The sequence below is a fragment of the Dioscorea cayenensis genome, unplaced genomic scaffold (genome assembly GCF_009730915.1).
Source record: "Dioscorea cayenensis subsp. rotundata cultivar TDr96_F1 unplaced genomic scaffold, TDr96_F1_v2_PseudoChromosome.rev07_lg8_w22 25.fasta BLBR01000074.1, whole genome shotgun sequence".
Classification (NCBI taxonomy): Eukaryota; Viridiplantae; Streptophyta; class Magnoliopsida; order Dioscoreales; family Dioscoreaceae; genus Dioscorea; species Dioscorea cayenensis.
Genome location: NW_024086465.1, coordinates 146,490 through 169,048, shown reverse-complemented (window position 1 = coordinate 169,048; position 22,559 = coordinate 146,490). Strand labels below are relative to the sequence as shown.

At 35.1% G+C, this 22,559-nt stretch overlaps 1 protein-coding gene across 2 annotated transcripts; it reads right to left on the bottom strand.

Annotated features, from left to right (window-relative positions):
• Positions 1-634: 634 nt before the first annotated feature.
• Positions 635-15,981, bottom strand: LOC120253379 (probable cadmium/zinc-transporting ATPase HMA1, chloroplastic). Of its 2 annotated transcripts, none has more exons than XM_039261718.1 (7): positions 15,325-15,980; positions 13,407-13,557; positions 13,134-13,318; positions 11,724-11,870; positions 7,027-7,222; positions 5,473-5,585; positions 635-919 (listed from the first exon to the last, which is right to left on the bottom strand). In XM_039261718.1, exons 1-7 carry the CDS (start codon positions 15,850-15,852, stop codon positions 668-670), a joined length of 1,572 nt encoding a protein of 523 aa, XP_039117652.1. In that variant the 5' UTR covers positions 15,853-15,980; the 3' UTR covers positions 635-667. The 2 variants fall into 2 exon arrangements, with proteins under 2 accessions (XP_039117652.1, XP_039117653.1); XM_039261719.1 differs by having other exon boundaries at positions 786-919; positions 5,473-5,578; positions 15,325-15,981.
• Positions 15,982-22,559: the final 6,578 nt, after the last annotated feature.

Genomic DNA, 22,559 nt, shown 5'->3' with positions numbered 1-22,559 from the left:
GGTATATAAAGACATGACTCCCTCAAGAATTTCCAGTGAAATAAGAGATCCAGTTCCCAAACAAAAGTACAGCACAAACAAGGAGTAATTTCAGACCATATCCATATGACTTAACTATGTTGTATCTTCAAACAACATGGAGGATCTTCATTTGCATATTTTTTTTGTATTATCTGACATCTGATATTATGCGTATACCTACAACTAGGTGGGCCACAGAAGGCCACATTTATCTCTCAATATTTACCTGCATAATAGCACAGTCCAATTATTTAGAGAACAAATAACTCAACAAGTTCAGAATCTTTGGAATTCAACTGATCCCAGAACATTTTCAGATCTATCTGTCCTGCTTAGTTACTCCGTGTATACCGCATGGACTTAATTCATCTTAGTGTAAGTAGCTATCTCACAAATCAATAATTGAGTCGTTAGTCCATGTACTACAGTGCATATCGCATGTCGTAGCATAAAGGATCTATTTGTGTAGCTTGTTTGTTCTGGCAAGGGTATTACATTGAGAAACTTGCTAGGTTAAAGTATGTATGAACAAACTTTCACCACAAATCAAAACAGAGCATTACTCAAAGAAACAGGTGCTCCATTTTTTTTCCTTATACAAGCAAGTGAACCAAAAGAAAAAGGAATATGCAGCATTCATGATTGTTTACACTGACCTTCCAATCGGATGTGTGGTACCCTTTTCCATGGCTGCAGCTACAGCTAGAGCTTCTTTTTCACAGCTAGGAACACAACAAGATGAAAAATGAGACTTGTTCAGTCCAACAAAATGCCCATGAATGGGTTCAATGGCCTTGCACATAAGCTTTCCTGTTGTAAGCGTCCCAGTTTTATCAAATGCAATAATCTGGCAAGCTGCAAGGGCATCTAATACACGCCCTCCCTTTAGCAGTATTCCCTTGTAATTAAAAGGAAAGAAATCAGGTAAAATCACTAAGAAACTATGCCATAGAATACAAAAGTTCCAGTGGAAAGATATGCAAACATAAAAGAGAAAACAACAACAATAGTACTCATAAATCAACAAACTCATACCAGAAGGTTGAGACTTAACATCAGTGGATAATAGAAGCTCCAGTAAGGTTATAATAACAATTCCAACCAAAGACCAAAATTTAATCATAACTACGAATAATCAATCTTGCAACTATTGTGCATTATTTCCTTGGATGTATAAACAACTAACCAAAACATGCATTGAGAAAGTACAGTAAACAACATTTCCAAGGAAGTGATGCCAATTGGAAATAAACAGCCACAAAATGGTACATAAAATTTAAAAACAAAACATAAAACCACCAAATCAGCATGTCTTGAAAAGTTAATCAGGAATTGGAGAAGCTTCAGCATACTAGTCATGAACCATAAAAGTAAGGCCAAGCAAAACCATAAGGGTTAAGATATACAAATTTCAGAAAAATAATTTCACAAGGGTGCTCAGCATCAAACTTTTATTACAACAATAGAGGCTCATTTATTTCAAGACGTCAATGTTCAAGGCAAAAGCATCCCTTTCTTTCCCAGATGAACTATTTTTTTTCATGGTAAGCACTGGAATCAAGAGAGTTGTGTTGAGATCTTGGGGGCTATTTCTGAGACACAGGTTGAGTTAAAAAATAAAAAATTCTCATCATTTATCCAAATACAGAATTATGGATGGAAAAAAATTATGCTAGGAAGGTTGTTATCCCCTTAATACCACATCAAAACTTGGCAATAGCATCCGTTTCTTTCCCAGATGAACTATTTTTTTTTCATGGTAAGCACTGGAATCAAGAGAGTTGCGTTGAGATCTTGGGGGCTATTTCTGAGACACAGGTTGAGTTAAAAAAAATACAAAATTCTCATCATTTATCCAAATACAGAATAATTATGGATGAAAAAATTATGCTAGGAAGGTTGTTATCCCCTTAATACCACATCAAAACTTGGCAATAGCATCCCTTTCTTTCCCAGATGAACTATTTTTTTTCATGGTAAGCACTGGAATCAAGAGAGTTGCGTTGAGATCTTGGGGGCTATTTCTGAAACACAGGTTGAGTTAAAAAATACAAAATTCTCATCATTTATCCAAATACAGAATAATTATGGATGGAAAAATTATGCTAGGAAGGTTGTTATCCCCTTAATACCACATCAAAGCTTAAAGGTTAGGCCCATGAGTTATTAACTAACAGAAACCAGAAAATAAAGAATAAATTTTCTGAGAAAATGGCAATTCATAAATTGATTGCTTCATTAGTTTGAAAGGAAAAAATAATTAAAAAAAATTAAAAATGAGAGAAGAATAACAAAGCAAGAGATAAATATGAATAATCCCGTTACCCAACAGCAAACTCTAAACAGTATGACTCCAATAATATTCACAAGTCCCTAATATTAAAACATTGATGTTTTAAGCATTTTTTGCCACCACATTCAGTGGTCACTGAATTGATCTTGGCGCATTCCATTGGAAGCAAATAGAAGTGAAGGGGAAAATGTCTACAAGAAAAACTAAAGAGGAGCGCAAGAAGGGGACAAGACAAGCTTGTAAATAGCCTTAGGGTTGCATAGAACTTCTATGCATTAACAATACTAGTGACGGTTCAATGCATGACTGGTCCCTGTATTTTGGCACATTGTTCAATTTCAGTCCTTGACCTGAAAAGCTAATCAGTAGGAATGGAGGTGGGGCGGGGCGGGGAATGGGATCCCCGTCCCCATCCCCGCTCTCCACGGGGCGGGGATTCCCCGGTTAAAATTCCCCGCTGGGGAAAAATCCTCCCCCGCTCACTCCCCCGCGGGGATCCCCGCCCCACGGGGAATCCCCGCCCCGCCCAAAACATTAATATAAAAATTTTCTATAAATAACTATAATATTTCTAATGCATTTATGTTACACATACTAAAGATGCTATATACAATTGAAAATAAAAAATATAATGTATGATGAAAAAATCTAGACAAATGGATATTTAAATAAAAAAAATATAATGCTTATATGTAGCAACACATGGATATTTGAATAAAAAAATCTAGACAAATTACAATTACCTAATTATCCAATTCATTTTAAATTAAATAAATAATTAGTTTTTATGAATATTAGAAATTTGAAAAATTAGAAGTTTGAATTTTTAATTTTTGTAGATATATTATATAATAATTTTATTAAAAATAATTTAAGATTTTTATTAAATAAATATGTTTTTAATGAAATATATAAATTTAAATAATTAATAAGTTGTATGAAATAATTGTGAGTTCCATAATAATAACTAAAAAAATATTAACAAATAAATATTTATTGATTATATATATATAATATTATGTTAATGTTGAAATAAACTTTAATAAATATATTAAAAATATATAATATATTCTTTTGGGGAATCCCCTCGGGGAGTGGGGCTGGGATCCCCGCTGCAGGCGGGAGACCATTTCCCCGCCCCGCCTCCCGCCCAGCTGGGATGTCTCGGGGAATCCCTCGCCTCGTCAAGGGGGCCCCCTGGGGAACGGAGATTCCCCGCCCCACCCCCATTCTTACTAATCAGGAAGGTCCTTATACAACAATAGAATGAGTCAAGTGCATTTTTGTTCCAAGCACTTTGGTGTAATACACATTTCAGTACTTGCACTTTAGAAGTGCAGAATATGATCCATGCACAGTCCATTTTTTTTAATTCATGCTAGTCCATATTGCTGAATTGACAATTCCCATTTAAAATATATGGCTCCGTCGTGGCACACACTGTTCACAACATTAACTATCCTGTTGGATTCAATGATGTCTTAAATATTTTTGAATTATTATTATTATTATTATTATTATTTTGGTTGCCATGGCATGTTACCATATCATATGGCACAGCAGCAAAAGAATTTCAAAGCAACAAAAAAAAATCATGAAAAATATTATAAAATCCAACCAGGCAGTGAGCATGGCATATGTTGCCAGGCGGGTGCGCCACAACAATGGCCACATAATGAAAAAGCCATTAAACAAAATTTGAAATTCAGGGTACATTCCATTTAGGAGTCAATTCAGCAACTCGAACCAAAATAAACAAAAAATGCATTGTGCAAAAACCTAAATGAACAATACACCAAATTAGAGGACCGATAGTGCATTTAATCATAATAACAATAAATTTCAACCGTCGAAGCAAGTCAACATGGTTAATGAAAGTAGATGTAAAAACATTGCAATTCCTAGATGTGCTAAGAGTAGAAAAGAGAGTCGGTTAGCTTCTAAATGTCAAGAAAATAAAGGTCACTACTTGCACTCTGCACAATGCAAGAAATAGAGGATAGAATGACAAACAAGAACAGGAAATGTCTAATAGTGACAAGTATCATAGAGAAAGTCTCATAGCAGGCCCTTGATCCCCGCCTTCTCCATATGGATCTTTCTTGTAGAAAACTTAAGGTCTTAGAAGCTTAACATGTTTGAGCTAGATATATAAGGGACATAACCGATCAAGATGTTGATTTGTGAAGGGTTAAAGCCACTACCAGTCCGTAAATTTTGGTTCCTTGTTTATTTAGGCCACCAATGGAAAAAAAATGTAAATTTTGTCCTCAACTGCAAAATTGTTCATTTTGGCCTACCATCTAGAATGGCAGCTGATATGGCTAATCACGTGGCACATTGGCCTATGTCCATGTTGGACAAAGGGCCCAAAGCCAACAATTCCTGCATCAAAGCCAAGATGAACATTATACTTTTACTTTAGAGACCAAATGAATAATGACCCAAGCTTGAGGGGCCACTGATGGCATTAGCCCATTTGCAAATAACATAGATGGAATTCGGTCATAGAAACATTAATAAGCAGTATCATGCAAAAAATCACAATATGGTTTTGTTAAAACTAGTTGCTGAGACAAAATGGCTCAAAAAATTTTCAAAAGTCAAACAGAAAATCTGTACATCATTAAAACTAATCCTGGTATTTTTGACAAAACCAAGAGAAATATCTATAAACTGCAAAATAAACCACATATGAAGGCTTCTGTGAAAATGTTAGTAGGCATCACAAAATATTGCTAGATCATGCTGGTCAAAAGAGCATCGACTCTAAGAAGTCAAAAAACATCACATAAGGAGAGTTTAACAGCAATTGGTCATTCTCGTAATATAGTGACACTCAAAGACCATTCATACACAAATAATAGTTGATGCAGGTTTAGACTAACAACCAGGACAGGTAGCATCTAATATTAATAACCTAAGACACACGAAATTAGTGTTATTTTTATATTTCCCAATTAAGCTTTGAATTGATTAATCATCACATATGTAATCCTAATTCCTAAAAGCTCTCAGGCAGGCAACAAATAAGATAACATGTGCTCTCACCCAAAATTATGTTTTGTCAGAGATTCCAATTAAGCCATACATGAATCAAGAAAGTGCATCAGTCATAATACATTTATAATTAATAACAGATTACTCCTAGCCATTACCTTACTTGCACATGAACTTATTGCGATAGCATAAGCTAGAGGGGCAACAGCCAATGCACAAGGTGATGCTGCAACCATAAGCCCCAAGGCACGATAAACAGAGCCCCTGGAAACTACAAGGTAAGGAATGGTAAGTTGATAAAAATATGATAGCTTATTCAAAGATCAGAAAAAGGAAGAACATAAGATAACAATAAATTATTTAGGAAGAGCAAAATCTCAATATAATGATGAGAATAAGAAGTTTTCTAAGCAAGAGATTCTAGCAATATCTTCTCCAACACTGTTTATTTTCCAAAATTATAATGTTCGTACAAGTGGTTCTTGCAGAGCTAGTGTTGTTTATGCAAGATTGATTCCTGCAATATAATACTTAGCTTAGTCTAAAAAACTTCAAAGAATGTTGCCCAAGTTTCTATTTATTAAGAGTGTACCAGCTATTTATTAAAATAAGTGTGGTAAACAGCATTTGGGGCATGGGAGTAATTGAAACCTCTAATAAGTATTATAGCAGTATATATAAGATCCATCCTTTCTGTCTTTTCTCACAGAATTGCAGTCAGAAGCAATCTTTTGATAGAAAATATAAAGAGAATTTCGTCAGTTTAATGAATTTTTTAATAGTAGTATATTTCTAAACATTACATGTATGTGGATAACAAGAACTTTGTTCAAGTATTCTGTATCAAATCATGAAACTATGAAGAATTGAATGCTGAACTATATTTCACTTCTACTGCAAAAGTCATCCAAACGAAAATGACATTTTGGGATAAATTTTTTAGGGATTTTACAAAAACTCTTCTTAATGTAAAGCCATACCCCAACCCCAACCACCACAATTTCTTTTTCTTTTGAACGGATACACTAATTAGCTATGACATTTATTATTTCATTATCTTAGGCCATGCAATAAGGTAAGTTGAATTAACAATCATAGGCATATTATTTGGATCAAGCTCTCTAATCACAGCTGACCAAGAAATATGAGAAAAGGAGAAACAAGGATTTGATTTCAAGTTAGCAACCACTTATAGGACTCCTTACTCAAAGGCGAGACCAGCCTTGAATTTTGTGTTCTCTTAATACTGAAACTTACCTTATCATGTGAGAACAAATACCCTATCTCAGAGGACACTTATCGCTAGATGAGTTCTAATATTTCAGGCATTTTCCAGCAATTAATTGAACTCTAGAATATTTTCAAGGGTTGGTCTAGGGTCTAGTCAAGAGGTCATTTAGATCTTATTGCTCAAATTTTAACCGATTATAAGAATGCAAAACTAACAAAGGATTTGAAGTCTGCACACACAGATGCCACAAGGATTAGTTTCAACTGAAGACAACAAATATTAATGTAAATTGCTTTCACTGAACTTTCCAAAACACATTTTTCATGCACATGATACTGTCAGCACATAATAAATCATAATGGAGGCAAAAGGCGAAGCATACACCAACACATACATATATGCATACATAAAATTCTAGTTGCATCACTCAACAAAGTTACAATCATTCAAGACTTTAGAGCTCTGAAATTTCATCAAGTACCTGGAGAACCAATAAAGGGCCACTTGAAAAGAAATGGCCCAAGAAGAGCAACTCCCAAAGATAGAGCTACAACTACCTTGCTATAATGTTCACCAAATTCATCCAGCCACCTTTGTAGTTTCGCTTTGTTTAGCTGCCCTTCTTCAGTCAATTGAACAATTTTGCTCAATGTTGAATCTTTCCACGACTTGCTTACCTTAAACATAATGAAAAAGAGAGAATCACCAGATGCAGAAATATTATAGCACTTTTGCATAGGAAACAACATTTCGGCAATTCAGAAAAGGATGACATGTGCATGAAACAAAGTGAAGTACAGAAATTTAATGGCAAATCAAATACATAATGAGAACATGATTACTCACACCAGGGATGAAAAAAACAATAGATTTCCCAAAACAATAATTTTTTATACTATATATACTAATTTGTAAAAAGCCAAGAGGCCAAACAATAGCTTTTTACAAATATTCTCCTAACAAAAATAATTTTTTTATACTCTGATGCACATGACCTATTTTAGTTCAATTTACAAATCTACATTATCTCCTTAGTATGACTAGAATTGGTTGAGAAATTTATTCTTTTACTAAAGTCAAGATAAAATGAGCAATTCACAAGTTTTAGATGTTTTTTTGAGTATTTAAGTTTTGCCCTGCTTGATATAGGTTTTCATTTCTTGTGTAAAGAATTAGAAAGAAACTAAGAACTGAGTATAACCTTCAATTTATTTTCATTTAATCAATTAATGCAACCCTTATCAAAGAAATTATTTATTTATTCATTTATTTATATTTTGTCAGGATAGTATAATTATGCAAAACCTCTTTACTTTCATTTTCCACCTTCTTGCTCATTTATTATGAGATTTTCCTGTCATATCAAAATTTGGAAATGAGAGGAGATGGGTTAAGTTTTCTTATTAATTTTGTGCCTTAATTAATTAATTAATATTTCATTTATTAAGAATAATATAAGAACATTTTAAGTGTTCATTCCATAACTATAACAATTCAACCATGAGAAATGTCATCTAATAAGAATAACAATTCATGAGCAAAACTTGCACATGCCATAAGTACAGAATTAAACCGCAAAACTTAACTGTTCATCCATAAGGAGAACAGTCCATTTCTGAAACTTAAACATTCATATCATAAGAATAACAGCTTATTAACTTCAGTCTAAACTTTCTCCTCCTTCCCATTCAGGTGCTCTACCAACATCATGATCTTCTCTTTTGTAGTTCTTCTGAACCCATCAGTTCCATTTAGTCAAAGCAAGTGGGGTTGCTTTACAAACCTTTTGGAGAGAAGCTTGAGGAAGAAGAGAATGAAAATAACTAGAAAGAATGAGTGGAGAACTGAAATGAGAAAGAAAACAGAGAATTAGAGATAAATAGAGGGTAATGATGACCGAGGAAACAATGACAAAGAAGTATGGGCCATAGTAGATGAGAATAATGAAGAAGGATAATAAAAATTCAATGAGGCAACAAAGGAAAAGGAAAAAAAGAAAGAAAGGGAAAAAGGAGGTGTAGTGATGGCAAAGGAACAATGGAGACAGGGGAATGAAGAAAATGAGGATAACAAAGAAGATAAGATGATAATAAAGGAAAGGAAACTAATGTCTCTTTATATATCCATCACAAGTTAACCTTACTTTTCTTCTCTTTCAGCTAAAGAGCCTCCCCTCTCACTTCTCCCCCAGCCCGCCATCTCCAGTGTCACTGATCGACATCAAGATCTTGCCAACATGTCATCCCTAACATTTATTTGACAGTAAATTTCTGATCTTTACTACTACACACTGTTTGTTGTGCTCTTGCTTGTCTTGTTTATCAAATTTCTAAATCACCAGGCATTACTCTCTAAATCAACTCATAATATAAGGCACAACAATGTCAAAGAATTCTGTATAATCTAAAGAAGTTTTCTTCTTAAAGGACCTCTTTTGAAAGTAATGCCTGATAAGTTATTTGGTTTTTCAACTCTTTTAGGTTGAAGTTGCTTCTTCTAATTGTCGTACAGTTAGGTTAAAGTCATCAAATCTCATGTCTATCGTGTCTTCTGTCTCAAATAAATTTTGTTCATGAAGAAAAGTTCAAACTCCCCATCTTTTTTCTCAGGCGGTAGACTGAGGTAAACATCAAATCTACTAAAGGATAATGTTTACAGCAGCCCAGAAGATGTAAATTTATATTATTTGAAAATTAAAAATAAAAGAGGATAGACAAGAAAGTCAACATTAAATAGATGATTTTAAATAAATCTATCATTTTGAAGAGACATTTAACATTTTAGATTGTCATGGCCCTCTGAATTCATGGATTTAGTGCTTTTGATTGGAAACATCCAAAGTTGGTGATTCTCTAGTGTTTCAGTGGTTCCAAGTTTTCATCTACCTGACCTTATCACCTTAGTGAGGCTCTGGATGTGAAATACTATACTGATTTGACCTCTAGAAGTCCCGTGTTTAGTTTGAATAGATATCTTGTATGGCCCCAAATGAAATGTGTTTATAGACTTGCAAATTTTTCATTAATAATTATCATTTTTTCCAAATGTTATTTTCTTCTATTTTGAAGGAAAATGCCAAAATTAACACCTCTTGAGACTTTTCATGCTTTACCAAGAAAAAGAAAATACAGATACATTTTGTATTTGATTTAAATAATTAAATTTGACTAATGGTGCAAATGTCATTTCTACTTATGCATGAATTTAGTTAGTTTGCTTGAAACTTATGACCGAGGCCTGTGTAAAATGCATGTGTGCATTAACCTCCCATTCTTGCTGGTGGCTAATGCAATGGTACATTCTTGCTTATGACTAGCCATCAAATGCTGATATGAACCTCTGCTTTTGTTTTAACTTTAAAATTGAAACTGATCTGTTTTGATTTTGACTTGTTTCATTTTAAACTCTGGGTTTTGTCTGCAGATAATTATAACCAGATAATAAAGGAAGCTACACAGATAACCTTGTTCTTGTTTTTCAATATGGGAACATTCATGCTCCAATTAACCAAAAGAAAAAGCTTCCGTTAATTGGTGATTCCATAACAAAAGGCAACATCATTGCTCTCCATGGAAAAGAGAAGTTACCAGTAGACCTTTTGCCACACAACAAGCCAAGTGCTGAGAAACCAAACAGAACAATTAACACGAAGCTAACAAGCAGAGGAGACTGCATTGCTTGAAGTCAGAGGAAAAAAAAAGTGCAAGGTAATCATGCGAGGATTCCTATGGAGGCCCTGAGGTTAGAATCTATCAGTTTTCCTTCTTCCCCAAAGGGTTTGTGTAAACATGTTTTATATATTTTAATATTTTTTAAAGAACCAAAAATTTTTGTCCATTGCTTAACAAGTACTTTTCATATATAAGCAAATATTACCTTGTTGATTCCAGGTACCCCACAATGAAAAGGTCTTTGCCTCTTTGGGCCTTACAATTGCCTACCCAAGAGTTAGACTAGAAAACAGATGAAAAATAATTTATTTGAACTTAGTTTTGCATGCCATTGCAACTTAGCATTTGTGTTGTATCGCTAATGTACTCGTTTATGTTCCTTTAATTAGTAATGATTCTTTGTTTCTTGTTGCTAAATTTATCTAAATGTTGCAATTACCTACACAACAAGGTCTATGGTTTTAATATATAAAGCTTAATATCAATTAAAAATTATGTGAGAATGTTATCTTAAGATAGGTTTGATTCAAAAAATGCTCCTACTTGTTGTAAATTAAGTGCTTCAGCATCCAAACGAGATCCCAAAAATGCTTTGACATGCCCTTGATGGCAATTTCACTCCCTAGAAGCACTTCCACAGAAACACACCCAACAAATATAAAAAAACCCATAAGTGCTTAATTTACCATTAGAAGTATTTAATGCATTAGATGTCCAAGCATAGAAGTATGAGTTAAGCACTTAGAAACAAGAACTTTACAAGTTATTTTACACCCAAACACATATAGAAAAATCATAAGTGCTTAATTTACCATAAGAAGCATTTAACACATTTGATGTCAAAGCATAAAAGTATGAGTTAAGCACTTGGAAACAAGCACTTTACAAGTAAGGTAATTTTTTTATAAGTGAATCCCAACAAGGTCAAAACTTCTATATCACAAAAGTAACAGAAAACAAGAATATCTTCTTATTTATCACTATATTCCATAAGTGCTCAACATGACAGCTTGTTTATTGAGATTCAAGACAGTACCATTCTAAAAAATTTTGAAATTTTTAAAGTATAGTAAACTAAATTCATACATTTTCATGGTTTCAAAAGAACAGATGATAAATAATCATTGGATAAAAACATTGATCAGTTTGCAACATTTCTGAGTCCACTGATTCAGAGAAATATTATGAGGATTATCATGTGATCCAACTCTAATTAATCAAATGCTGAAGAAGTTCTAATGCAATTGCAGCCAGAAGAAGCTGGTAACATTTTATTTTCCACAACTTCATCAGAGAAATAAAAATATAAACAGCGCAAGAAATTCTAAAGTGGCATGAAAGCCAGATTTAATAGTCAGTAATCAAGTGGCCTAGAAGCTAAATGTACTTATCAATAAAACAAGCACAAACCACTGAGTAAAATAAGCAGAAATGAGAAAGAACAAACCAAAGTTCCTTATCCTATAAAAGTGATATGCACACTCAAATGAAGATGAAAAATGCATACCTTTATAGTCATCATTCCTTCCAAGTTCCTCGCACCACCAGGGATAGCATCCCCCACTTTCCTCTCAAGTGGCTTTGCTTCCCCAGTCAAATGCTCAATAGTAACAGTAGATGCTCCTTGAAAAACTTCACCATCCACTGGCACAGCCTAGACGCAATATCAGCAGGGAATAAGTAAAGCACTTGCCAACATCTAGTAATGAAGAGCATTAATGAGAGAGCATACTTCAAAATGAGACAAACATATGAAATGGAGAGTCCATTTTTATTTAAAAAATTGTCATGGCAAGAGAAGCCAAAACTCTACTCTTATGATTAAATATGATACTGCAAAATAAATAACTAGTTAACAGATGCCAGAAGGATGCCTCTTCATTATTACATTATGGCATCTTGTAAAATTTTAATGGGATAACAACAGAGAACCCTTGAAAAATGACTACCATCCATGGGTCCACAACAATGATTTGATCACCAAACCACACCTATATGTTCGAGAAAATTAGACAATCAAGCTCAAGGCTGCCCTCTCTTCCCCTCTTGTGTCACCCATTAATTCTTTATGATCATCTAGAATCTCTTCAAATCATGGCAATGGAACAAAACACTTTCAAGGGGATATTTCTGGAACACATCTACCCGCGGTTAGGCTCAAATCTAACGAAACAGTCAAATGACGATATTACCTGCTCCATGTGTATGGAACTTGTTCTCTTTCTTATAGGCTTGAACTTTCCCTCTTAAGCAATTAATGGCCCATAATTAAGCCCAGCCATTCTTATGAAACTAAGATGAATGAGCATAGAACTCAACAGTTGAACTTTAACTCAAAAAATCACAAATTCAATAAGACAGTGCTCAACAAGAAGTTGGAGGGGAAAAAAATTGGAGGGAAAAAAAAAATTTGTTTAAGAAAAATTGATGCAGAGTTCCCATAACAAAAGTTGGGCATTCAGGCTATTCAAAACAGGATAACTTAAATTAGACGAGACCATCTTAATGTTGACATTATCGGAGGAAGAACCTTGGTAATCTGCGAAATCAGAGCAAACCGTAAAAGATTGTGATAGAAAAAACAAAGAAAATAATGAAATGCATAAAACTTTATTGCAACAAAGAAAAGAATGAAAAATGGCTACAGAATAAGAAATCAGAAGTTACAATTCAGGGAGAACATTAAAAAATTTGTTTGCTGGACATTGGCTAGCTTGTTTCTTTATATCCACACAAACTTCCTAGTCAACAAAAGTAAAAGAAATCTAATCTAAACAATATTGCTCACTACAAGTGGTTACTGCAATTTTTACTTTAAAAAGCTATTCACAATCTAACAGCAAGCATTTATAAGCCCAACAGAGCAAGTAACAAATAGTCAATCCAACTGCACAATGTTGAGAACTTGAAAACGGACCTCACCAGCTCTGACCAGAATAAAAGATCCAACTTCAAGGTCACTAACAGGAATCTTTTTGTAATTCAATTTCAAAAATTGAACCGGCTGATCATCATTGACTTCCAACACTAGTGCATGATCGGGATAATTGTCCTTCAATTCTTTGACATCAATCATTGACCGGCTTGTAAAATATTCTTCAGCTGAAAAGTAAAACATCATTTGATATTACATCATTTAAACCAGGATGGCAAAATTATATATTTTGGATGAATTTTTTTTATAATTTACCAATGTGGGCAAGATTAAACATTGCAAGAAGCAAGCCTCCTTCCAAGGCATTGCCCATGAAAATTGACGCATATGCAGCAAGAGCCATGAGGACATGTATGTTTATTTTTCCACCAGCTATGTTTACAACAGCATCAAGTGCTGATGAGATCTGGAAAATAGAAGAGATATTTTTTAGAAAATTAGAATGAAGCCCTGATGACATGTATGTTTATTTTTCCACAACCTAAACTAACAAGAGCATCAAGTGCTTCCAAGATCTGAAAGTAGAAGAAACCTTTTTTCAAAAGCCTCAAACTAAGAAAAAAATTAGCATCTCAATCATTTAGGACTACACAAAGAACATACAGGGATGTTTGAATCAATGAAAATTAGTATACCACCTCGAGTACCCAAGTCTCACACAGAACTTCATTATAACTCTCATCATCCCCACTTTGTGGCCATATTTGGATCATACATGATTGATGGGTAAATTACAAGTGATCCAGAATGGAGAACCACACTCAAAATATGCCAAAATAGTGTAGTAAATACTCAATCCAATAAGTAGCTTGGACTTCATAATTTGCCGATGATAGTACTTAATCATGCTTATATAATAAGAATAATCAACAATTACATTATTAACTCAAGAGTAATTTTGCAAAGCATGGGGGTGAAACTCATCACTCTTCAAATTAGGTCAAATGGAAAATTAAGCATGTGCAAATAAGAAAGCCACTTTTGGTCAACTAATAATAACCAAGTTTGTCAAAGCAGATAGGAAACCCATGTGGTAAAATCCTTAACAGCTAACGCACCTAGAAAATCCACCAAGTGATATAGAGCATGAAAAAATTTTTAAAAATAGTATATACAAGTTTTTAAACCATGCTGAATAAAAAAATTAATAAAAAATATACCCAACAAAGTCAATCAAAAGTCGAAAAACATAACATACTAGAAAAACTTGAAATGCATGCCATTTATTTAAAAATGAGGCCTACTAAATTTCATTAAATCATATAGGTTTTTTTCTTTCATTTTCCCTCATTTTGACAATCTGTAATATTAATTAAGCAATGGGTTTTTGTTTCAATTTCGTTAAGTAACAAATTTCAACTGGACTAAGTTGAGTTAAATTGGGTCGAATAGACCAAATTGCAATATTGAACTAATCAACTGTCCACAACATTAGGCATGCATTACTTGATAAGTCAATGCCCTAACAGTAGCTAGTGGTGTAGGCCACCAAATGGTACTCAGGTAATTAAGTAATTAATCAGTTAATACATACATGCTGGCATGCACAAAACCACCCTGGGACACCTAGTTACTCAAGCAGATGCCTTAATAACTAATTCACCTCCATCACACATTAGAAGTGTAAAAAGTCCAAGGAATACACTACCTTCACTTGATTAATTTCACTCAATGCACAGAGTTTTATAAATTTACTCCTGGGCATAGGTATGTAAACCAAGTTTAGGTCTTCCCGTCCTCTATCCCAATAGGAAAACCAAATAAAATAGAGAACTAGGTGCACAGAAATGTTAATTTCATTTTGTATCAAATAGTGACCATCATTATAGTAGATTCATTGTACAAGTACCACAAATACCAAATCTTCCTTTCCTCCATTAGGATACTATCAAAATTTTCTTTAAGAAAACATCAGAATACTAAAAACTAAAACACATTAAATTAGGATTGGGGAAAACAAGGATAACATTCACAAATCAATAGAAAAATTGCCTAATAATTAGGAGGAACAAAGAAATATTTATCTAAATTCTCACTACCTTATGCAACTGATCCTTAAATAACCTTAGTGAATGTTTGAAAAAATTTTCATTCAATCACAAAATAAAGATACATAAAAACAAAAAGAACAAAAAACAAATCACAAACAAAGAGACGAGGAGAAAGGGAGTACCCCAACAAGAGGGAATGCGACAGCAATGAGAGCGTTCTGAGAAGCCCTTACAACCCGGGTCGGAAGGGCATAAGGGCAAGCGGCAGCAAGAAGGAGCAGACCCATGGAACAGCAGCAAAGCTGGAGATGTTCCCTCAGGAAGTTCGCGAGATTAACCCAGCCCACCATCTTAGCGAACCTCAAGACTACTTCTTGAGCCCGGGTCAACTCCCCCCCACCTCCTTCATGCCCATGGTGGTGATGGTGATAATGATGGTGTTGATCATGATGATGGTGATGAGAATGATCATGAAGGCATCCATGAGAGCGACAACCAGTCCGCCGGGGAGGTAAGATCAGCAACGACCTGGAGGGAGAGGGAGAAGGGAAGGGTTTCAGCCGAAGAGGAGGGAGGGAGGCAACAATTGGCGATGGGTAGGAGGTGATGTTGATCAGTGAGGGAGTTCCTCGGCAGGAGGCAAGGAAGCGGAGGGGTGTGGTAGCGAAAGGAAGGGAATCCATCGTAGTTCTGCCAGCAGGTGAGATCATGGTGATGGAGATGCGGGGGGGATTAGAAGGAAACGGAGGGCAAAGAGCATGGCCTCTCGCGAGTCTTGTTGAAGTGAAATTCAGGGATGGTGTTCATCGGGTACTGTCCACATGCTGGTGTCAGATCCATCACATCATGGTCACACCATTTTTGCATTTCTGCCCCTCTTGTTATTATTGGTCATTACTGCAAATTAATATTCGCTTCAAGAATTGAGCCTTCGAAAGTGTGAATAAGTTTTATAAATATAAACAAATAATTTAAAACAAGAAAATGGAAAAAAAAAAAATTGAAAAGTTTCATTTTTTTCTGAAGAGCCCCTTTGATATTATGAAATTCCAAACAATCCCTGTTTTATTAAACTATATATTTTTTAGTCCCCGGCATTATCTTCACAGTGCATTTTTTACAAATGCCGTTGCTAGATGAAATGAAAACTATTTGTTTTCAAATTCTCACCAAAAAAAAAGTTTTTTAAATTCTCACCAAATCACATCACCTCTTTTAATGAGTTGTATAACTAAATTTAAAGAAAATAAAAGTAGTTTTTTTTGCTATATTCTTTTTTGTTCGTGTGTAAGTCCTCCATATTCTTCTCTTTCTTTTCCTTATACTTTTTTGTTATTATTCTTCTTCTTTCTTGTTGTTCATTTTTTTATTCTTCTTCTTTTAGAGGCTGGGAAGCCCTTTCTTAGGTTTTTCCTTTATCTCAACCATTAGCAATGGAGTTCAGGTGTAAATGTGGTACTAACAGTCAAGAACTGTATAACTATGAAGGTGCTCATTCATGTCACACTTCTCATGTGCTTTTCTAAATGTCATGCAGGTGTTGATCATTAATGAAAACTTTATATGTTATGGCATGTTACAAAAGAGGACTTGTGCTTCAATTCATTATGTTGAGCTCTGGGAGAGCGTCATGAGTGAGGTATGTGAGCGTTAGGCCTTACACGTTTGTCAAGTAAGAGTAAAGTTCATGACATCGGGCTCATATAGAACGATTTTCGCAATTGAATTGGAGACAGACTTTCAATGCAGTGCCACATATAGATGAGTGTGAGTGGGGTAGTGGATGGAGACTCGAACACCTTATTCCCATCGTAATACACCAACGAATGCTGGTGCTAATTATTTTTGTGTGTTCGTGTGTATTACTTTGATGTCATGAGTATTATTGATAGTTTCCATGTATTATAATTAGTTTGAGTTTAAAATACTTGATTTCTATGTATTATGAGATGTTTTCGCTTAGTTTTTTGCGTTTTCTTTGTAGTGTATGTCATTTGTAACTTGTTATTCTCACTATGTTTTACATTATCATGTAGGGAGTCATTCTTAAAAAGCATGACGAATAACTTGGAGACTTTCCTATCACAACATCCTCTAGTAGGGCCCAAACCATTATTGGTTGTTCGCAAACCATATGAGGGATCCACATTAAAATTAGGGCAAGATTTTTTTAGAGTGTTGAACACTTCAAGATGCCCTCCGCAACATCACCATAAGACAGAATTTTAACTTTATCTTTATAAAAAATAAAAACTCTGGGTAACTGTCCAGTGCGTTGCATCGAATTGCCTGTGGTTGTCCTGTGCATTCATCGAAATAGGGCAACTTAAATACATTCTAGGTAAAAATAATGTGCATACACAACAAAACAATTTCATAATAAAATTAGTGAACTTGTGTCTACATCTACAGATGCGCACCATTGGCTGCTCCATAAGTTTGACATTGTGGCCACTAGTTGAACTATTTATTTAAAGGTGTGCGCTAGTGTGAGATGTACTCCAACGTAATGGACTCTTTCAACACTTGGATCAAAGAGGGGCGTCATCTACCGGTGGTGAGCTTGGTTTATTTCATAATGTTAGCATGTATGTGTGACGGACGCATTATGGGTATGTCAATTATGCAATTATATAAGCATGCAAATATGTATTTAATACTACAATTGGTTCGTGGTACCGCAAGTGTGCAGGTTGTCAAGTAATACCTCATGGGTGAACACGAGGGTCATATTTCCCCAGGAACGGCGAGAGGCTCCTATTACTTCCTTTCACTTAATCAATAGCCTAATTGGTTATGCTCTTTCTTTAGTTTATTTGTACAATACTATTAAACAATACAATTGGAGATGTTGTTAAGAATATTTAGAAGAAGTTAGGAGTATGTACTATAGTTATCTTGATTATTAATTATGCTAGTTGTTAGTGCAACCACACTATAATTGGCATGATTTGACATATAGTCAAGGTGATGTGGCAACCTGTGTGACGTAGCATAATTGATGACATGGCAAGGCATGGTGACATGGCCAGGAGTCTTGGCTTGGAGGCAAATATCTTGGGAGATCTTAGTGAGGCTATTTTTGGTAAGGTGTTACAACTTGGAAGACAATATCATATCAAGAGTATATTTAGAAAGATTTGATTGGAGACTAAATATGGATAGAGCTTAATTGAAGAAATACCTATCAATGGTACGATTGAAGACTATTGATGGTATGATTTGAAGAAACCTTAATGAAAATGATTGAAGACTATTAAGGGCAAGATTTGAAGACATGCATATTGTTGGCATGATTGAGATGATTGTTTGAAGATCTTTCTTGGGAAGATTTAAAGGGTAAACTTGGATGAATTGAAGATCAAATTTGGTAAGTTTCATGAAGACGCACAAGGACGTGCGCCTCTTGCGAGGGAACTGCGTGGTGAGGAATTGAGGAAGTAGGCTAGTTGTCGGCAGTCGGGATCGGGAGATTTGGTTGTACCAACTCAGACTAAGCATAACCAGGAGATTGATGGGTCTTGAGGTGGTCCACAACGTAACCAGAACTCAGTCAAGTCAGCAGTCAGGGCCATGTTGCAATTCATGTTACAATAGAAGTTGCAACAGCTAATTTTAGAAGGTTTTTAAATTAATAACTGCGGAGATTCTAAAAGATTTATGTGCTATAGTTGAGACATTGAGGAGTCTATATAAGCTACTTTGCTCTGAGATTGGGTGTGTCACTTGTTGAGGAGAGTATGTGAGCACTAGACAATCTAGAGAGGGTAGTGATCTTTATTGTTGGGAGAGTGAGTGACAAGTATTTGTACTCATCTATTTCATCTTTTTCAGTGGATTGTTTATCTCTGGGTTTTGCACCCCAGACGTAGGTGAGTGGAAGCCGAATTGGGTTACTAATCTTGTGTGTCTCTTTCTTGTTTGGTTTGTGTGAGTTTTTTTAAATGTTTGAGTATCCTCTAAACCACAAACCACATCGGCAGAACTAACAAGTGGTATCAGAGCCTTGGTCACTGTGTTCGCTTTGGTTTCAAAGTCGGTGAGGTCCTAACTAGTTCCACTGATAGCCAAAAAAAAAGGAGCTTCCGTCACACGACCACTATTGCTAAATGGATCCAACTATCCATATTAGAAGACACGTACGAAGACTTTCATCAAATCCATTGATGAGAGTGCATGGATTGCCGTAGAAGAAGGATAGTATCCTCCTACTCTAGGAGATGAAGATAAGAACAAGATCATAAAGAAGAAAAGTAACTGGAGTATTGAAGACATGCGCAAAGCTAATGGCAATGGAAAGGCTCTCAATGCAATCTTTTAGAGGAGTTGATAAGAACCAGTTCAAATATGTTGCAACATGCGAGTGCACCAAAAAAGCTTGGAAGATTCTTCAAACTATCCATGAAGGCATAAACTTGGTAAGAACATCTAAACTTCAAATGCTAACAACTATGTTTGAGAATCTCAGTATGAGAGAAGATGAGACGATAGCCATATTCAATGCCAAGTTAATGGATATTGTAAATCAAGCCTTCCAGCTCGGCAAGAAGTACTCGAATAAAGAGCTAGTCTGAAAAACTCTGAGATCTCTACCAAGAAAGATTTGATGGTAAAGTCTCCGTAATAGAAAAGGCCAAAGGCATCACAACTATGAGACTTGACGAGTTGATGGGATCTTTGAAAGCATATGAGATAAATCTAAACCCTGAAAGAAAAATAGAAGATATAGCTTTGAAGGTAGAAGTAACAAAACAGAAGGAGCTACAACAGGCTGTTGTAACATAAGATGAAGATGAAGAAGATAGTGAATTTGTTTATCTGTCAAGAAAATTGCACAACATGATCAGAAAATATAAGACAGAAGGCAAGAAATTCCAGAGAAAAGATCCCCCTAGTGAAGAAAAGGAAGAAGTTGAAGATTATCAAAAGAAAGTCAAGTGTAGAGAATGTGGAGGATTTGGACATTACCAAGCCGAGTGTGCTAATACTCTCAAGAAAAAAGGAAAGTCACTCAATGCTAGATGGAGTGATGATTTAGATGGTAACATGGAAGAAGACGATGAAGGAAGTCTGAGCAACCATCATACATCCTTTCCTGATGTGATGAATGGATCCAAACTTGTTGCAAAATATGTTGCAACATCAGTTACAACATCCACTGAAACTGACAATGAGTACAATGAGGTAACAGAAAATGATCTTCTTAAAGGTTATAAAGTTATGATGAACAAATTTAATGAGATGATGTTGCAAAACCAATGTTTAGAGGAAGAGTTGAGTGTATACAAACAAAAGTTGTGCCATGATGAGAAGACCTTGAACTTCATAAACAAGGGTAAAGCCAAGGTTGACGAGATTCTATTAGTTGGAAGAATGAGTAAAGCCTGACATGCTATTGGGTATATTGGGAAAACTTCAAGTTTCAGGCCAAGAGGTTCACGAGTTGTGTTTGTCAAGTAAACTACTCAATAAAACAATGAAGAGAAGCAAGTCACAAAAGTAAGGGAAGAACCAAAAAGAGAAGTGCCAACATGCTTTCATTGTGGAGATACTGGCCACATAAGACCTAAGTGCATCAAATTAAAAGAAGACTTCAAAAGTGGAAGAGTAGTTGGACATGAGCAGGCAGTCATCAAAAGAAAAATCAGAGGAAAGACTATTGTAATCAAGAAATTATGGATCTAAAAAGATAAAAAGCCAAGAGAAGATGTAGAGGTCTCCAGTTCTGATTAGAAAATGGTGAAAAATTAGACAGGTACAACATTATATTACAACCAGCAATGTGTTAATCGAGGACCTATAAAGTTAACAAGCAAAACACTCCAACAACTAAAAATATCTTGATGTCTCTCAAAAATTTAAAAAACAATTCAAAAAAAAGAAAGGATTAAAATAAGGGGAAATTTTAAAAAAAATTCAAAAAAAGAGGGATATTATTTTTGAAAAGAGATATTTTTTTTTAAAATATGAAAAGATGACTTGGAAGTTATAACTAATTAAAGGGGCATAAAAACCCTAAATCCCAATTTATTTCCAAAGTGTTTTTGAAATCAGGAGAAGAAGAAGAAGAAGAAGAAGAAGAAGAAGAAGAAGACAGTGTTTGAGAAAAGATGAGGACGAAGAGGATGGTCCGCCGTGCTCTTGTGACCCCACAAGAAATTGCTACCTAAATTAAAGAAGTAAGGTTGAGAGGGACTAATTCTGGGGGAAGCCCAGCAAGAGGAGAAGAATCAGAAGATTTGTAGAAAGCGATCGTCCCCTTTGTTTCTTCTCAGGATGTTGTGGAAGCAGGAACTTCATCACAGGATATGCCCATAGGTGTCAAAGACAGAGATAATCTCCTAGGATGGGTGTGTGAGTCTTTTTCAGGAGTATACGTCCAGAGAACTAAGGAAGATGAACAGGAGGATCAACTACAATTTCATATAGAGAAGGATCAGAAGAACAACAGGTTGATGTAGAAGATGCTGCACAAAAAGAAGTAACCCTAACACAAGCAAAAGAGGCTATCAGAGAAGGAAGTACAGATGCTCCCATTGGGGCTGAAGAAGAGGCTGCTGCTATTCTAAGTGAAGTCTTGAGTAACATTCACCAACATACTAATGTACATACAAATACTGAACATATCGCAGAACAAGTTACAATATCTCCTGCAACATCTAACAATTCACATAGTTTTGAAAATATTCCTCTCAAAGATTGTGTTTCCAAGATTGCTAAAGAAAAGAAGGTAATGTTAGTAAAGAAGTCCTAGAAGAAAGAGGATGCAAAGAAGTCCAAAAGAAAGTCTTTCTTAGATCCAGAAGAAGAAGTCTCCCGAGGCCCAAGAGAAAGTGTATTGAAGCTGGAAAACAGGGGAGAAACCATCATCAAGCTCTAAAAAGGAAAAGAAGAAGAAGGCAACTTAGCATCTTGAAGACAATGATGAAGATAAGTTTTTGGATAAAACTTCAAAGAAGAAATTCAAGATAATAGCAGAGAGAGTTGTTGCTAAAAGGGTGGTTGATGAAGTAGATTTTGAAAAGTACAGGCTAACTGAGCTACTCAAAGAAAGGTGTCTTTACAAGTCTGCAACATTTGCTAAAAGCTATAGCTTGTTTCTAGTACAAGAATTCTACAACAATCTGTTATCATCCAACAAAGGCATCTCTAGAGCCTTCATCCGAGGAAAATGGATTCTATTTACCCCAACTAGTCTGAATAGATTTTTGGATTTCAAATTAGAAGTGAAAGAAAACTATGAAGAAAGGCTAGAGCTGAATTGGTTACTTGTCCTACATAATTCAAGCATAGTGAAGGAGCTCGCATTGTTACTATTTGCTGTTGGAACTGGGAAAAAGTTTAATCTTGGAAGGTTGATCTTCCAGAATATTGTGAAAGAAGCAGATTATACAAGCTCCTCAACATCTCTTGGGTA

Excerpts from the sequence above, each read along its gene's own strand:
- LOC120253379 (XM_039261718.1), bottom strand. The coding sequence starts at position 15,852 with ATGATCTCACCTGCTGGCAGAACTACGATGGATTCCCTTCCTTTCGCT. Across the intron at positions 13,319-13,406 it reads GTTTAATCTTGCCCACATTG|CTGAAGAATATTTTACAAGC; the intron begins GTAAATTATAAA and ends TTTACTTTTCAG. Across the intron at positions 7,223-11,723 it reads AAGGAATGATGACTATAAAG|GTAAGCAAGTCGTGGAAAGA; the intron begins GTATGCATTTTT and ends ATTATGTTTAAG.